We start from the raw sequence: 13,385 nt of genomic DNA, 5'->3' as shown, positions 1-13,385 counted from the left end.
CTAAGTAATCTGCTGGATTATTACTTTTATAATCTGCAAGGTTTATTCTTGAGTACCACTCTTACTGGCAAACCTTTCTTGGCTCCTCTCCCCCAGGCTAGATGGTGCCTCTGTGATCCTCCAGGGCTCAGAGCTAACATCTATGACAGGCTGTACTCATCTGTATCTCCAGACCCTGCCCACCTGGGAGGCAGGGCCCATGTCTTATTTATCTCGGCACCCCCGGAACTGGCAACATAACCAACGCATATTAGTCAACAAATGTCTGTTGAGTGATGAGAAAATAAACTTCTCACTTCCTCAGCTCCCTGTGTGGTTCTTACATGCCTCTGGCTAGCCCCTATCCTTTTTTTGCTGACTCTTAGAGAATTTCAAAATACTGTAACTGCCAAACCTCCACTGCCTAGGTGAAGAGCTATGATTTGGTACCCTGAGAATCATGGTACCCATTGTGAAGAAGGTCTTATTTGGGATTGCCCTGGCGGTCCAGTGGTTAAAACTCTGTGCTCCCACTACAGGGGGCATGGGTTTGATCCCTGGATGGGGAACTAAGATCCCACATGACACATGGTGTGGCCAAATAAAAGAAAATTAAATGATGGACCATTTATATGAACAAGGTTCTCCTCTTAAAAAAAAAGAAAAAGAAGGTCCCATTTATTTCCACTAACATGGCTTCCTTCTTTAAAGCTGGACAAGAAGCATGAAACAGAATCTGGAGCTGAAGAACATCTCAAGACTGTAGAAGGGGAAAGAGAGACCCACGGCTGACATCTTATCTTGCCCATGGGAAATAGGAGAGTGTGAAAGTTTCCCCCTGACCCATCGTCCTTCTGAGTTTTCTGGGATAGGATCCTTCCTCCTGGAGTGCTTACCTGGTGCAATGAGCGGGTGGGTAGCCACGGTGGGCACCATCCGGCTGAGCCCAGCCCGGCCCTCCAAGCTCCCAGGCACACTGCCATTGCTGTCTCCTCTCTTGAGTGGCTCTGTCACACTGTCGGTTGTGCCAGACTTGGCACCTGCAGGGGAACCCTGAGCAGTGTTTCTGCCCTGTGATGGGGTAGGCAGAGGCTGGCTACCACCTGGCGTGGGCTTCAGGGCCAAGCTGGTCAGGACAGGCTGGGTGGGGGTAGGGCCCGAGGCTGCTGCAGCTGGTGTCTGCTGTGATCGGAGGGTCAAGTTCTGTACCTGGAAAAGAGGGGTCTGTAGGAGTCCAGAGAATGTGGGTGTGAACAATGCCGACACATAGTTCAGACAGGGAAGGAGTTAGGGATGGATCCAGGAGTGCTGAACGTGAGAGTTGTTAGATCGGAAAGAAAGCGAGAGAGACGAGACAAGGGGCTGAAGGAGAAACCAGGAGCAGAGTTTCTAAAGGGGACAGACAGAGTGCTGGTCATTGGATTCATCTGCAGAAGAAACTAAATTCTGAGCAGGGATGTCTGCCTTGGCTGGGGCAGGCGGGGGCAGGGAGGCCGGGGCAGCTTCTCCCTCCTGTTACCTCCCCTCCTCCCCCAATCTATCAGGATGGGCTGCGTACCACTTAGAATCATGGCAGGGCATGGGGCTTCCCACACTGGGAAAGGCCTGGGCAAAAGTGAAAGTCTCCCAGGTGAAGGATTATCCTGTCCTGAGGATTGGGTTTACACATCAGGACCGGCAAGCTGACTCAAGTTGGTCCCTGGCACCCTCTGCTGGACACACGGAGGCTGTGCCAGACTTGCGTCTGACCCCCATCCCTTAGATGGGGCTGGTTCCTCCCCACCACCCACAGAATCTTTACAGCCACAGCTGTGTCTGTGTGCTCCCAGCAGGAGGAAGGGACCCAGGACTCATCCTTGCTCCCTCTTGCATGCTGTTTTTCCTGATTCCTAGAGCTGCTAGCATGTGTCATCAGAGTGGAATTTTCCTCTTGAAAAGCAATGATAGCAGAGCTCATCCTGGGGAGGGTATAAGGTAGTGGGGCCACCGGCTCTGGCAATCACACTTGCTCCTGCCCTGTGGTCGGGGCCCGAAGCAGGGTCCAGAGTGGCCGAGGCCTTCTCAGCGAGGAATCAAGGAGTGAGTCTAGGGGTAATGGGACAGCGTCTCCCACCTGCTTTCCTGGAGCACCCCAAGACGTCCAAAGCTCCTCCAGGGCTCGGGCCCAGACCCAGCATCAATGCCCCCTCGGCAGGGGTCCCCACCCCCCTGCCCGCCCACAAGCATGGAATCCTCACCTGGGCAGGGGTGGGGGGCCGGGCGGGGGAGCCAGTGCCGAGCTCAGGCTGCACGGTAGCGACGGTGGCCGTGGGCGTGAAGATGAGCTGAGGGGACAAAGGAACAGTGCCGCCTAGGCTCCTAGCTACCTGCACCAGGTTACCTGGCTGGGCCTGGAATCACAGGAAACGAGGCGCCTTTTACCTGCCCAATGTGGGCTCAGCCACAGGACACGACAGCTCAGCCAGGGAGCAGACGGGGTTGGGGGGAGGAAGCGGGGGAGGTGGGAGAGGGAGAGAGTCCAGAGGTGCCTCCTGAAAATCTCAAGAGGGCCCTCAAGTCCTGATCCAGGCCGGGCAGGGAAGGGCCAGGGCTAGGGGGCTGCCCTGGGGCTGCACCAAGTCAGGTGTACTTCAGAAGCCTCTGCCAAGAGCTCACCCCAGAGAAGGGACCAATAATGATGGCCGGACACCCTCAAGTCCCTCTCTGCAGCATCCTGGGGAGCAGAGCCCCTGGGCTGAGACAGATGCCCTGGAACCATGTTCTAAATCTCACCTGCAAGTTCTGTGGCAGCCTGGATGGGAGGGGAGTTTGGGGGAGAATGGATACATGTGTATGTATGACTGAGTCCCTTCGCTGTTCACCTGAAACCATCACAACATTGTCTGTTAATCAGCTATACCCCAATACAAGATAAAAAATTAAAAAAAAAAATCTAATCTGCTCTGGACTCTAGGTGTGGGTCAGAATAGGACCTTCTGCCAGAAGCGATCAGATTAGATTCTTTTGCCCATTTCTTAGTCAAATTTAGATTAGGCTGTGTGTGTGTGTGTGTGTGTGTGTGTGTGTGTGTGTGTGTTTATACATGCATGAGCAGAGACAACAGTGCTAGAGGAACCAAGAGGAACCAGGTTGTACTTGTGTCTACATCTCCTTGCATGGCGCGCAGGGACTGAGGGTCTCTGTGCGACACTCCCACCCTTGTGAGTCCAGCTCTGGACATGTACATGACAGCATATCTGCTCCTCTGAGTGAGGGCACCCCACTCTGGGGGGAGAGGTGGCCAGGCTCCAGGGCTCCAGAGGGAGCAATTGAGCCAGAGAAGGGATGGGGTGAACTGAAGACAGAGCAGGTGTGGGTGGTGTCACGTGGGCTGCCTGGCTCCCTGGAGAAGTGGAAGTCTGGTCCCCATGGGTGTCTGAGGCTATTCCCCAGGAATGGAGCTGCACCTCAGTGAGTTCAGAGTCAAGAACTGACGTGCTGGAGCAGAACCAGAAAAGTTCCCAGTGTCAAGCTCTGGCCACAAAAACTAAGCGAGGGCTGGGGCCGTACAGCCTTCAGGATGGTATGTCAAGGAGCTGGCGGGAGAACAATTCAGAGCAGGGCTGGGAGAACCGGACTCAGAGTGGGCTGAGCCCAATCTAGACCTAGACCTGCCTGCTTCCTTGGGGGAACAAATGCTGCTGCTTTCCTGGGAAAGTCTGCTTCATTTTAGGAACCCCTCAGCTTCTTATGGGCCTCTGTACCTCTTAGGGACAGGTGTCAAGGCGGGACTCTAGGTATGTGTGTGGAGGGCTGATACCGTCCTGAGTACATCTGGCCCGAGCAAGCCCACCTGATGAATGCTTGACCGGGCGGCCCTGATGGGGATGGAGGCCCGGCTGGGAATGCAGTGGTGGCGACACACTTCCTGGAGCTGGCGGCGCCTTCACCACCGGGGCGGGATGCACTTTTGGCCCTGAACTGCTGCTGCTGCTGCTAAGTCGCTTCAGTCGTGTCTGACTCTATGCGACCCCAGAGACAGCAGCCCACCAGGCTCCCCCGTCCCTGGGATTCTCCAGGCAAGAACACTGGAGAGGGTTGCCATTTCCTTCTCCAATGCATGAAAGTGAAAAGTGAAAGTGAAGTCGCTCAGTCGTGTCTGACTCTTCGCGACCCCATGGACTGCAGCCTGCCAGGCTCCTCCGTCCATGGGATTTTCCAGGCAAGAGTACTGGAGTGGGGTGCCATTGCCTTCTCCGTGGCCCCGAACTAGTGGTGGCCAGTCCCTGCAGGATAGTCCCAGCGGACTAAGACCCGACTTCTGTGGGGTATCGGATGTTCGTGCACTTGCTTGTCTTACGTGTCTGAGGGGACAGACCACCTGGGCATAGACCCTTGCGTTCCCTACCGTAACTAATTTTAGGGAGTGGTTTCTGATAAGAGGAGGATAATTCTGTTTCACTCTCAGAGGGAAAGGAAAGGAGGCACCACGGGTAACTTAATTTTGGCCTGGAACCCTACCTTTCTTTGAGTCATGGAGCCACTATCAAGCTCCCGTCCACCTTCCAGGCCGCCTTCTTTATGCCACCCCTGCTTTCCTACCAACTGTCCGCCTGGTGCTTCTTCCCCACCCTTCTCTAATTGCCACCCTTCTTTAATAGCCCAGCTCCCAACTTCTCTGCCTCTGTCCTCCTGGCTTACCTGAGCCATGGCCCAGGATGGGGACTCACCATCTGTGCCCGGAGATACATCTGTGCTTGGCTTGCAGTCAGGGCTGGAGAAGACGTGTTGCCCAGAAGCACGGCCTGCTGGGTGATGCCTGAGGCTGCTGCCGAGTTGACGCTCTGAGCCCGGTTGATGAGCTGGGCTGCTGCTGGGGAGGCTGCCAGGTTGATCTGGGGAGAGAGACGTGTGCAGTAGGAAACGGGTGCTTCTGTGGCTTAACTGCACCCCTTCATCCACTTCTTTCTCTCCACCTCCTCTGTTCCTTGGTGGACTCAGCCTTCTTTAGGACCAGCTCTGATTCTTGGGTCCTGTTTCTCCCCCCAGCACTGCTGCGTCTCTGGCCTGTGTGCAGTGCTGTCCGAAGGACCCCATGGGAAGAGGGCTGAGCCGTGAGCCAGGAGCCCTGACATTGTAAAGATGACAGGGAGTTACTAACAGAAATTAGAAAGTGGTGCACATATTTTTTTTCTGGAGAGAGTAATGGATTCCAGCCATGATTCTACATGACTGAGGATTCACCACCGTTGCATCTGGAGGCTCATGAGCATTTTGGTCAAAGAGGAAGGAAGTGGTCCTAGAACCGTGGGCTTGGCCTGCTGCTCCGCACCCTACTCACCGAGGATGACTGGGCAGGGGCCTGTGCGGACACACCGCTGCCGGAAGTGCTCCCTTGTCTGTTGGCCACCAGGCTTGCCTGGGAAAGAAGAATCCTTGTCACCGAGGCCCAGACCTCCTCCAGCCAGGCCCTCGGCCCTCGCCCACCATGGGGTGCACTGCAGGGCAGTGATGAGGAGTCATGTCCTTACTCTGGCTCATCGACAGGCCCTCAAGCAAGTGCCTCGGCTTCCTCTTTTATACAGTGGGGACTGCTTGCAGGATTGCCGAAAGGCTTACACGAGGCCGAGCATTTACACAGAAGCACTCCAACTGTCAGCAAGGACCATCACCCATGCTTCCAGCTTTCTTCAGCCCCTCACCCCGGCCCCCTCTATTATACCCACCTCATAGGCTCCCACGTGGCGAGCCGGGCACAGACTGTCTGGAATGTCCAGCCTGTGCCCTCCCCTTGGCCAGCTTCCTCTCATCCTTCAGTTCCTCCAGCAGACATTCATTCATTCGCTCAATGTTCCTCTGGCAGACATTCATTCCTTCATTCATTCACCGTTCCTCCAGCAGACATTCATTCATTCATTCACCGTTCCTCCAGCAGATAGGCCCCCACCCACCCCCGGACTAAGGTGGGCCTCCTTGTTACTCTTCTCTTTGGGAGAGCTTGTCAGCACTCTGGTATTTAACTATTTTGCTTTCTTGTCTATTTGGGTTTCTGTCTACTTGCTGTCTCCCCACCACAAGCTCCAGGAGGACAGCATCCATGGTGCACCTGGGGCTGACATGACCTCTGGCATACGGTAGGTGCATAAGCATTCTGTTGACTGGATGACTGAGCTCTTCTCAGCCACTGAGGGCAGACAGGTGGGCTGCATGGGTGACGGCCTTCTCCTGTGGACGCCTTCTCGCACCCTCAGTCCCCTCCCTGAGGTGTGGTGTTGTGGTGAGGCAGGCAGCCGGCAGTCCCTCCTTGAGCAAGGCCAGCTCTGCTCGAGAGCTCTGTGGACCCCAGGGGAGGTCTGAGCCTCCCAGAGCCTCTCGCCTCACCTGCTGAAGGACGCGGCTGACAGTGGTGCCTACTTCGCAGGGGTTCCATGAGGAGGCAGTTAGAGAACGTGTGGGAGGGGCGGGGCACCTGCCTCCTCCCTCACTTCCTTTGGCGGCATCCTCGGTCTCACCTGCTGCACGGCCGCCAGGCTCTGGAGCTGGGCGCTGCTGAGGTGCTGCTGCTGCAAGGCCGCCGTCTGCAGCATGAGGTGCTGCTGCTGGGCTGCATACATCTGCTGCAGGTACTGGGCTGCTGTGCTGGGCTGCCGGTGCAGGGCCTGCTGGATCACCTGCGGAGGGCGGGGCGGGGGAGGGAAGAGCCCCTTCTGCGGTCAGGCCTGCTCCAACCCCTCCCCCCGAATGACCAGGTCTGTGATCCCCACTCGCCAGGAAGCAGGGGAGATGGCTGTTTGCACAGCTCCACACGTTCCCACCTGATCTATCTCCACCTCTCTTCAGGGTACACGCTCCTGTTCTGTCCGGATACGGGGGGCACATGCCCCTCCAACAACCCTCAGGTCAGGAGACAGGAGATCTGTGCCACCGGGTCCTATGGCAGGCTTGTTAGGTACCCTCCCCACCACTCTGCAGCCTCAGATGAGAGTAACAGGCCCACAGGGGTGATGAGGACAGAAAGGGATGGGAAGAAAGAGAGACAAGCTGGAAGTGGGGGCCTATTCCAGCCAGCCAAACTAAAATCTGTCCAAGGGCAACACCCTCCTGGCAGGGTCTGCCCCTAGCTGCTGAGAGGTCCTACTGGTCCCTCAGGAGACTGTCTCTGGCCTTGCGGAGCAGGGATGCTACAGCCACAGAGATGCTACAGGTACAAGGATGCTGCTGTAGCCGTAGGATGCTGCGTTCCTCTTTTACTTTCTCCCTCCTTCTCTCCATTGCTCTCTCTCTCGAGCCACCATCTCCCGCTAGTCTTACTGCTATTCCCTCTTTTCGGATGGGACTGGTTGAGCCACATTCTCTGGGAAACAACAAACAGCTGCTCTTTGATCCCCTCCCAGTCTCCCATTCCTCAAAGCCTCTCCTCCACCCTCAGGAACAAGGAAAAGTGAACACCTGTCCTCCAGCCCTGAGACCCTGTATCTTCTTCTTTATTCTCCTCCTTTCTTCTTACCTGGTCACTCTCCTGCCACCTTCCCAGGGTGGAGGGTGCCCTACTTGGGCCCTGGCCAGGCTTTGGCCCACTTCCCACCCTTATTCTGCTGAATCCCTTGGCTACAGGGCTGCTCCTACCCTGGGTTCTGCCCCCTGGCAGTGAGCCTCCAGTCTAGCTCTCTTTGGCTCAGAGTGATTTCCAGGGGCTGGTGGCTCTTGGACAAAATCACTTTGGGGCTCAGATTGGGGGTTTTATAAAAACAGACTGATATCACAGATTCTCCATGGGCTCTGGGATCTCCCCAGATACCTTTCCACATACCATCTCCTCCATACGCTTCCTTCAGTGCACTTTCCCCTCTGGGGTTCCTGCTTTACATGTACTCAGTTTTTCTTATACCTGTTCTCCCCGTAATTCTTTTTCCTTATTCCCTTTATCCAGCCTTTCTATTTTCCTTAGACTCTTAAAAGCACCTCACAGCATCCAGATAGCAGTGGCAGAGACAGACTCTTCCTCCTTGGAGGATGTGAACGAATGGAAGTAGGAGGCACCCCACTGGTTCTGCTTGGGTGCGGAACACAACTTCAGGTCACTCCACTTGCCAGAGCAGAAATCTCAAATCCCTTTTGCCTGGAATTGTGGTGAGAGGCAGGAGGGGCAGGAGGGCACCTCTTAATGTCAGCAGCTAGAAACACGCTAAAATACTCATGTGCAAAGGGCCCAGGGGAGGAGGCTCAGGAGGAGGTGGCAAGGATGGAAGCGTGGTGCTATTAAATGTGAGGCAGAGATAGCTAGGAGAGGAAAGACTCCAGAGTATCTGATGGGGTCTGCTCTAGCTAGACTTCTCAAGCTCTCCCACCATCTGCTGTGGCTTCCTCTCCATCCCCTAATCTGGGCCTAGGGCCAAAGCAGGGTAAGGACACTCATCTGGTACACTCAACCTGCAACAGCGAAGCCATCAGAAAACACATTTCTTCGCTGCGGTCTTTCTTTTCTGCCGATTTTATCCAGGAACTTCAACCAGACATTGTAGGGAATAAGAACGCAGGTTTGGGATGGGGGTGGGGGGTGAGAATCAGGTTCAGCATTTTTGTCTTTACCTGCATGATCCTGGATAAGACACCACTTTCTCTGAGCCTCAGTTTTCTCAAGTATAGAATTGTGCCTAATAAGAACCCTCCTCTCAGCTGGAGGAGAAGATAAATAGGCTAAATGCTTTGGACAGCATGGGGTGCGTGGCAGATGGCAGGCAATGTGTGGTCATGACTGCATTTTGGAAGAGTGTGTAGTCACCCAGAAGGCCTCACGGATGACATTTTGCAAACCACTGCTTTGGGGAAGAAGGCAGAAGGCTGCAAAGACAAAGGGTTGTTTGGGGGTCCTTTTTGGTCCTCTATGTGTTAGAGACTTAGAGTTGTCATGGGGCAATGGTCACTTAGATAGTGGGTCTAGGTTGCAGCTGAGCTGATCCTGATCATTTTCTTCTGTTTGCTAGTTTCACTTGTTTGCCCTTAATAATTTCACACGCTTCTCCTCCCCGAATGGCCCTGTGGGGTCTGAGTCACCAGGTAAGAAAGGCATTTTCCGGCTCTGCTAAGTATTTCCACTCTCCTCAGACCTCCCTGAGGGAACCCATCTCGCATCACTGCTTCTCCAATGAGGCACAGACATCTGCCACTAACATACGCCCTTGTGCCCATTCTTGACTTGGCACCCTGGCTGTCCGACCGGACCACGCCAACACGTCCTCCTGGTTAATGAGTAGTCAGGTGGCATCTTACCTGCACAGTCTGCCGGTCGGGAATGCCGCTGTACACAGAAATCTGGGGCCCCGTGGGCCGGCCACTGCCACCGCCGCCGCCGCCGCCGCCGCCGCCGGCACCGCTGCTGACACTTGCGCTGCTGGGTGCATGGGGGACCGGCAGCTCGCCCTCCATGGCCGATGGGGTGGCGCAGTCAGGGCGCTCAGGTAGCGGATGAGCAGGCAGGTGCTGGGAGGAAGAGGCAGAGGGAAATGCTTAACGAACTAGAGAACACACAAGTAGGCATCTGTCGCCCCCAGCCTGTGGTGGGACCTCTTCCGAACCGAGGTCTTGAGCCACCCCTGCCATCAGGACAAGGCTCGAGAAGCAAGATGTGAAATCAGGTCAGCCTGAATCTAAACCTTATGACCTGTTATTCTGCTTGGGGAGGTGAAAGACAGCCAGGGAGGACCCCCTATGCTGGGCTTCCTTAGGGGGCATCCTTCGCACCAGCAACCTTTTCATCAGTGGGTGGAGAAACTGGACATCAGAAAAATTATTACTTGTCTGTATTTACACAGGCAGTTCTCGAAAGACATGGGAATTAAAAAAATCCAGAGAGAACAGAATGAGAGAAAGAGGCAGTAAAATAAACTGTAGTATTTGTCTTGTTTGCCAAGACAGAAGAGCTTCGAGTATGTTTGGAGTCTGTTTCCTTCCCAAAGTACTCAGCGAGTGCTCCCCGGTCTGTGCTGAGCAGGACACCACGTTGAGCAATGCGGTGAAAACCACAGGCTTTGGAGTCAGAGAGACTTGGGTTTGAGTCCTGGCTCCGCCACTTACCAGCTGGGAAGCCTTGGCAAGTCACCCTTCTCTAACCTTCTGTCTTAACCTGGCAGACACGAGACTGATGGATTGTTGGGAGGATATTAACGATAGAGTGCTAAGTGGGGAGTCGAGCATATACTGAGAGTTCCTTATGCACTGGCCGTTGTGGTTATTAAAAGTGTCCCCAGCCTGGTTCCCACTGTCCAGTTACAACAGATCGATCCTCTTCCAAGGTGGAACTGGCAGAGTCTCCTGGAACTTCTATCCTGGGCACTAAGGACGGAAGTGCCAGAAATTCCTTCAGGGACCATTGTATGCTTGGGATTCAGAACTGGAAGCTGTGCATCCCTTCAAGGCAATGTGATTGGGAGTGGAGAAGAACTGAGAAAAAAGGACGGAGTCGGGGGAAAGTTATGCCCAGGTCTCAGGTCAAGTTCCTCTCTTTGTCTTCTTTCATGCTATTCATAAAAATCTTAATATATATGTGTGTGTATAAGCTTTTCCTTCTACCCACTCCTCCCTATATCTAAAAACCACACTTCTTCGTCATTCTATCATAGAATTCAATTCTCTGCTTGCAGATTATGCCAACTTAATAAATGAAGAAAATAATAATATATAGAGAACCTTAGTGCAAAGAACTAAAATAGTCATTAATAACGCCCTGCCATCTTCTTCCCAACATGCTCAGTTTGGAGGTTGTCAGCATTCCTCAGGATGCTGTCCTCAGACTGGGCAAGTTTTACCACGGGCTGCACAAAGTATGGGTGAAGGCTCAAAGACAGGCAGGTTGGAGGTGAGGAAACCCAGGTTACTCCCAGCGGAAGGCAGCAAGTGGAAGTTCAGAGGCCTACGGCTTCCAAAGAAAAGCAAACAATACTCATGACCTGGTCCTTAAGCAGTGATTTCCCCTAGCTTTTTAAAATTTAATTTTGTTCTTTTTAAAAAATTTCTTGGCCATGCTGTGCAACATGTGAGATCCTGGTGTGCATTTCGGCTGAAGACTTTGTCACATATATCACATTTAAATAATTTCTTTCCTGTATGAATTTTCTGATGTCTACTGAGGTTTGAGCTGTCAATAAAGGTTTTGCCACACTCAAACAAACAAACAAAACATGTGAGATCCAATTTCCCAGATCAGGGATTGAACCTGCGCCCCCTGGCATTGGAAATGTGGAGTCTTAACCACTGGACTGCTAGGGAAGTCCCTCTCCTAATTTTTATGTCTGCTTTTACTGCCACAGGGCAAGGCCGCCCTCCATGAATTCTCTTTGTCGTGAACTGCACTCAGCTCTAGGACTCTTTTTGGCCACTCTCTTGTTAAGAATGCTTATGATGATAATGCTGGTGCAGGCTGATGAAACAGCAAAGCCAACAAGTATTTCCTGTGCTCCGCTCAGTTGAAATTTACCTTATGTTCTATGGAAGGAAGGGTTGGCTCAATAAAAAGCGACAGACAGAAGGCATACTTCTGATCTTGCAGAAACTGACAACCTAGTTGTAGAGATAAGGCTCTGTTGGAATTAGGAGGCTTACCAAGCAACAAGTCAGTAAATGAGAGTTATGTTCAAACTTGGAATATCCCACAGAATCTCAAAGTCTTCTTTTAGTTCAATGCCCACCTCCCTTTTCCAAACTGTTGACCAGAATTGGGTTTCAGTTCTTGCTTTGCGTCCCACCCTAGGAAATCTCAACGGAAGTAGTACACTTATAGACATAAACAAATAAAATGAAACAAGGCAGCGGCCACAGCAAATAAAGGAGGGGGCAGGCTACATCCTGAGTGGTCAGGCCTTGGCGTGATTGTGTTTTTGCAGTGGCCAGGGCAGATCTTGGGCACGGTGTACACTCAATTCTTGATGAGAAATAAAAGAAGACAACATTCTAAAGACAGCAGGGCATTTGTTTATGGAAAAACTGCACAGGCAAAATAGCAGCTGCTCCCCATGTGAGAGAGAGAGAGAGGGAAAGAGAAAGAGAAAAAAAGAGAGAGGGAGAAAGAGAAAGAGAGAGAAAGAGAAAGAGAGAGAGACAAAAAGAAAGAGAAAGAAAGAGAGGGAAAGAGAGAGAGGGAGAAAGAAAGACAAAGAGAGAGAGAAAGGGAAAGAAAGAGGGAAAGAGAAAGAGAGAGAGAGAAAGAGGAGAGGGAAAGAGAAAGAGAAAGAGCAAGAGACTGACTTCAGCAACATGGGGACACAGTGTTTCCTGAACTCTCTTGCCCGTCTGCCCGTTTCTTCTGCTCCCAAGCATGCCTCTCCCTCCTCACTTCTTCGCCTCAATCTTGGCTTCTGCACCCCTCTTCTGTCTTGTTGACTTTTGCCCCCAGCCCCTGGTTTCCCCATTCTTGTTGCTGCCCCCTCAACCCCATCCTTTCTCACCCCCATGCTCACAGCTGCCCTCCCTCCCCCCCCCTCCCCCCGCCGTGTGCTCACACTCACCTCTCCTCTTGAATAGTATTCCCCCCTCCCTCTCACCCCATTGTCCTCCTCCCATGGACCCTGACTGGCTACTCCAGTTACTCAGAGGCCCTCTCTCCCTACTCCTCCCCTCTGCTTTCTCTCCCACACCCTCTCCCTGATGCTCACTCCTGGTCCCACTCCCCGGGCTCCAGCTCCCTCTTCTCTCTCTTGCGGTCCCCCTGCCTGGCTCTCTGTCTCCCCCAGGCCTGACCAGGCACGTCCTCTTTTTCATTCTCAGGCACATGGAGAGGAAGGGAGACTCCCTCTTCCTCCCTTTCTGCTGGCTGTTTCTGTCTGTTCTAGCTCTCACTTTTGAAGGCTACCGCTGTCTCTCCAGTTTCTCTCTCTCTCTCTGGCTCCCTTGCAGTCTCCTGCAGAGCACAGAGGAGGGAAGAATAGACTCTACCATAAAGACTAGGGATCACTTCAAAGGAGAAGTAACATTTGAGCTGCCCAAACCTACACTGTATCTCTGCTTTCGAAGCACGAAGCTGCCCAGTTCTGCCTTCCACTCGTCAAAACTTCTAGAATGTTCCCCAATCAACACGTTCCTAGTTTTCCCACAACCTGAACATCTGATAAGCATCTATAGCATGTGAGGTATGGTTGCTAAGTACTGGGAACTGAAAGGACACATGGACCTTCATTTCAACATTCATAACTTTTGAAGGCATATCAGAAATGATGACACCTAAGCCCTGTAGCCCAGAAAAAAAAGCACAGATATATAAAAAATGTGCTTACAATTGTAGAGGGTAATGAATCTTTGGAAGCCTGTCCCTTAACTCCTGACTCCGTTTCTTAGTTGGTGGGGATTGGGCATAAAGTACAAATTTAAAAATAAAAATAATGTTGCCCACCCTGATCTGAGTTCCAAATGAGTGATAAGAGCACATGTACTGGCGT

At 52.8% G+C, this 13,385-nt stretch overlaps 1 protein-coding gene across 3 annotated transcripts in view; it reads right to left on the bottom strand.

The window, feature by feature from the left end:
- Window positions 1–13,385, bottom strand: part of PHC2 (polyhomeotic homolog 2) — a 120,052-nt gene that overhangs the window by 39,466 nt on the left and 67,201 nt on the right. For 2 of the 3 annotated variants that reach the window (XM_044937967.1, XM_044937966.1), the window contains exons 2-7: window positions 9,229–9,438; window positions 6,471–6,629; window positions 5,300–5,377; window positions 4,689–4,853; window positions 2,217–2,369; window positions 876–1,188 (exon numbers count right to left, since the gene is read on the bottom strand). In XM_044937967.1, the coding sequence (XP_044793902.1) occupies window positions 876–1,188; window positions 2,217–2,369; window positions 4,689–4,853; window positions 5,300–5,377; window positions 6,471–6,629; window positions 9,229–9,384 (1,024 nt within the window). In that variant the 5' untranslated portion in view covers window positions 9,385–9,438. The remainder of the gene's footprint in view (window positions 1–875; window positions 1,189–2,216; window positions 2,370–4,688; window positions 4,854–5,299; window positions 5,378–6,470; window positions 6,630–9,228; window positions 9,439–13,385) is intronic. The other variant, XM_006054674.3, reaches the window with a different exon arrangement.

The sequence above is a fragment of the Bubalus bubalis genome, chromosome 2, assembly GCF_019923935.1.
Source record: "Bubalus bubalis isolate 160015118507 breed Murrah chromosome 2, NDDB_SH_1, whole genome shotgun sequence".
In the NCBI taxonomy this organism is placed as follows: domain Eukaryota; kingdom Metazoa; phylum Chordata; class Mammalia; order Artiodactyla; family Bovidae; genus Bubalus; species Bubalus bubalis.
The sequence above is the reverse complement of the archived record's forward strand: the minus strand, read 5'-3'. Positions and strand labels throughout refer to the sequence as shown.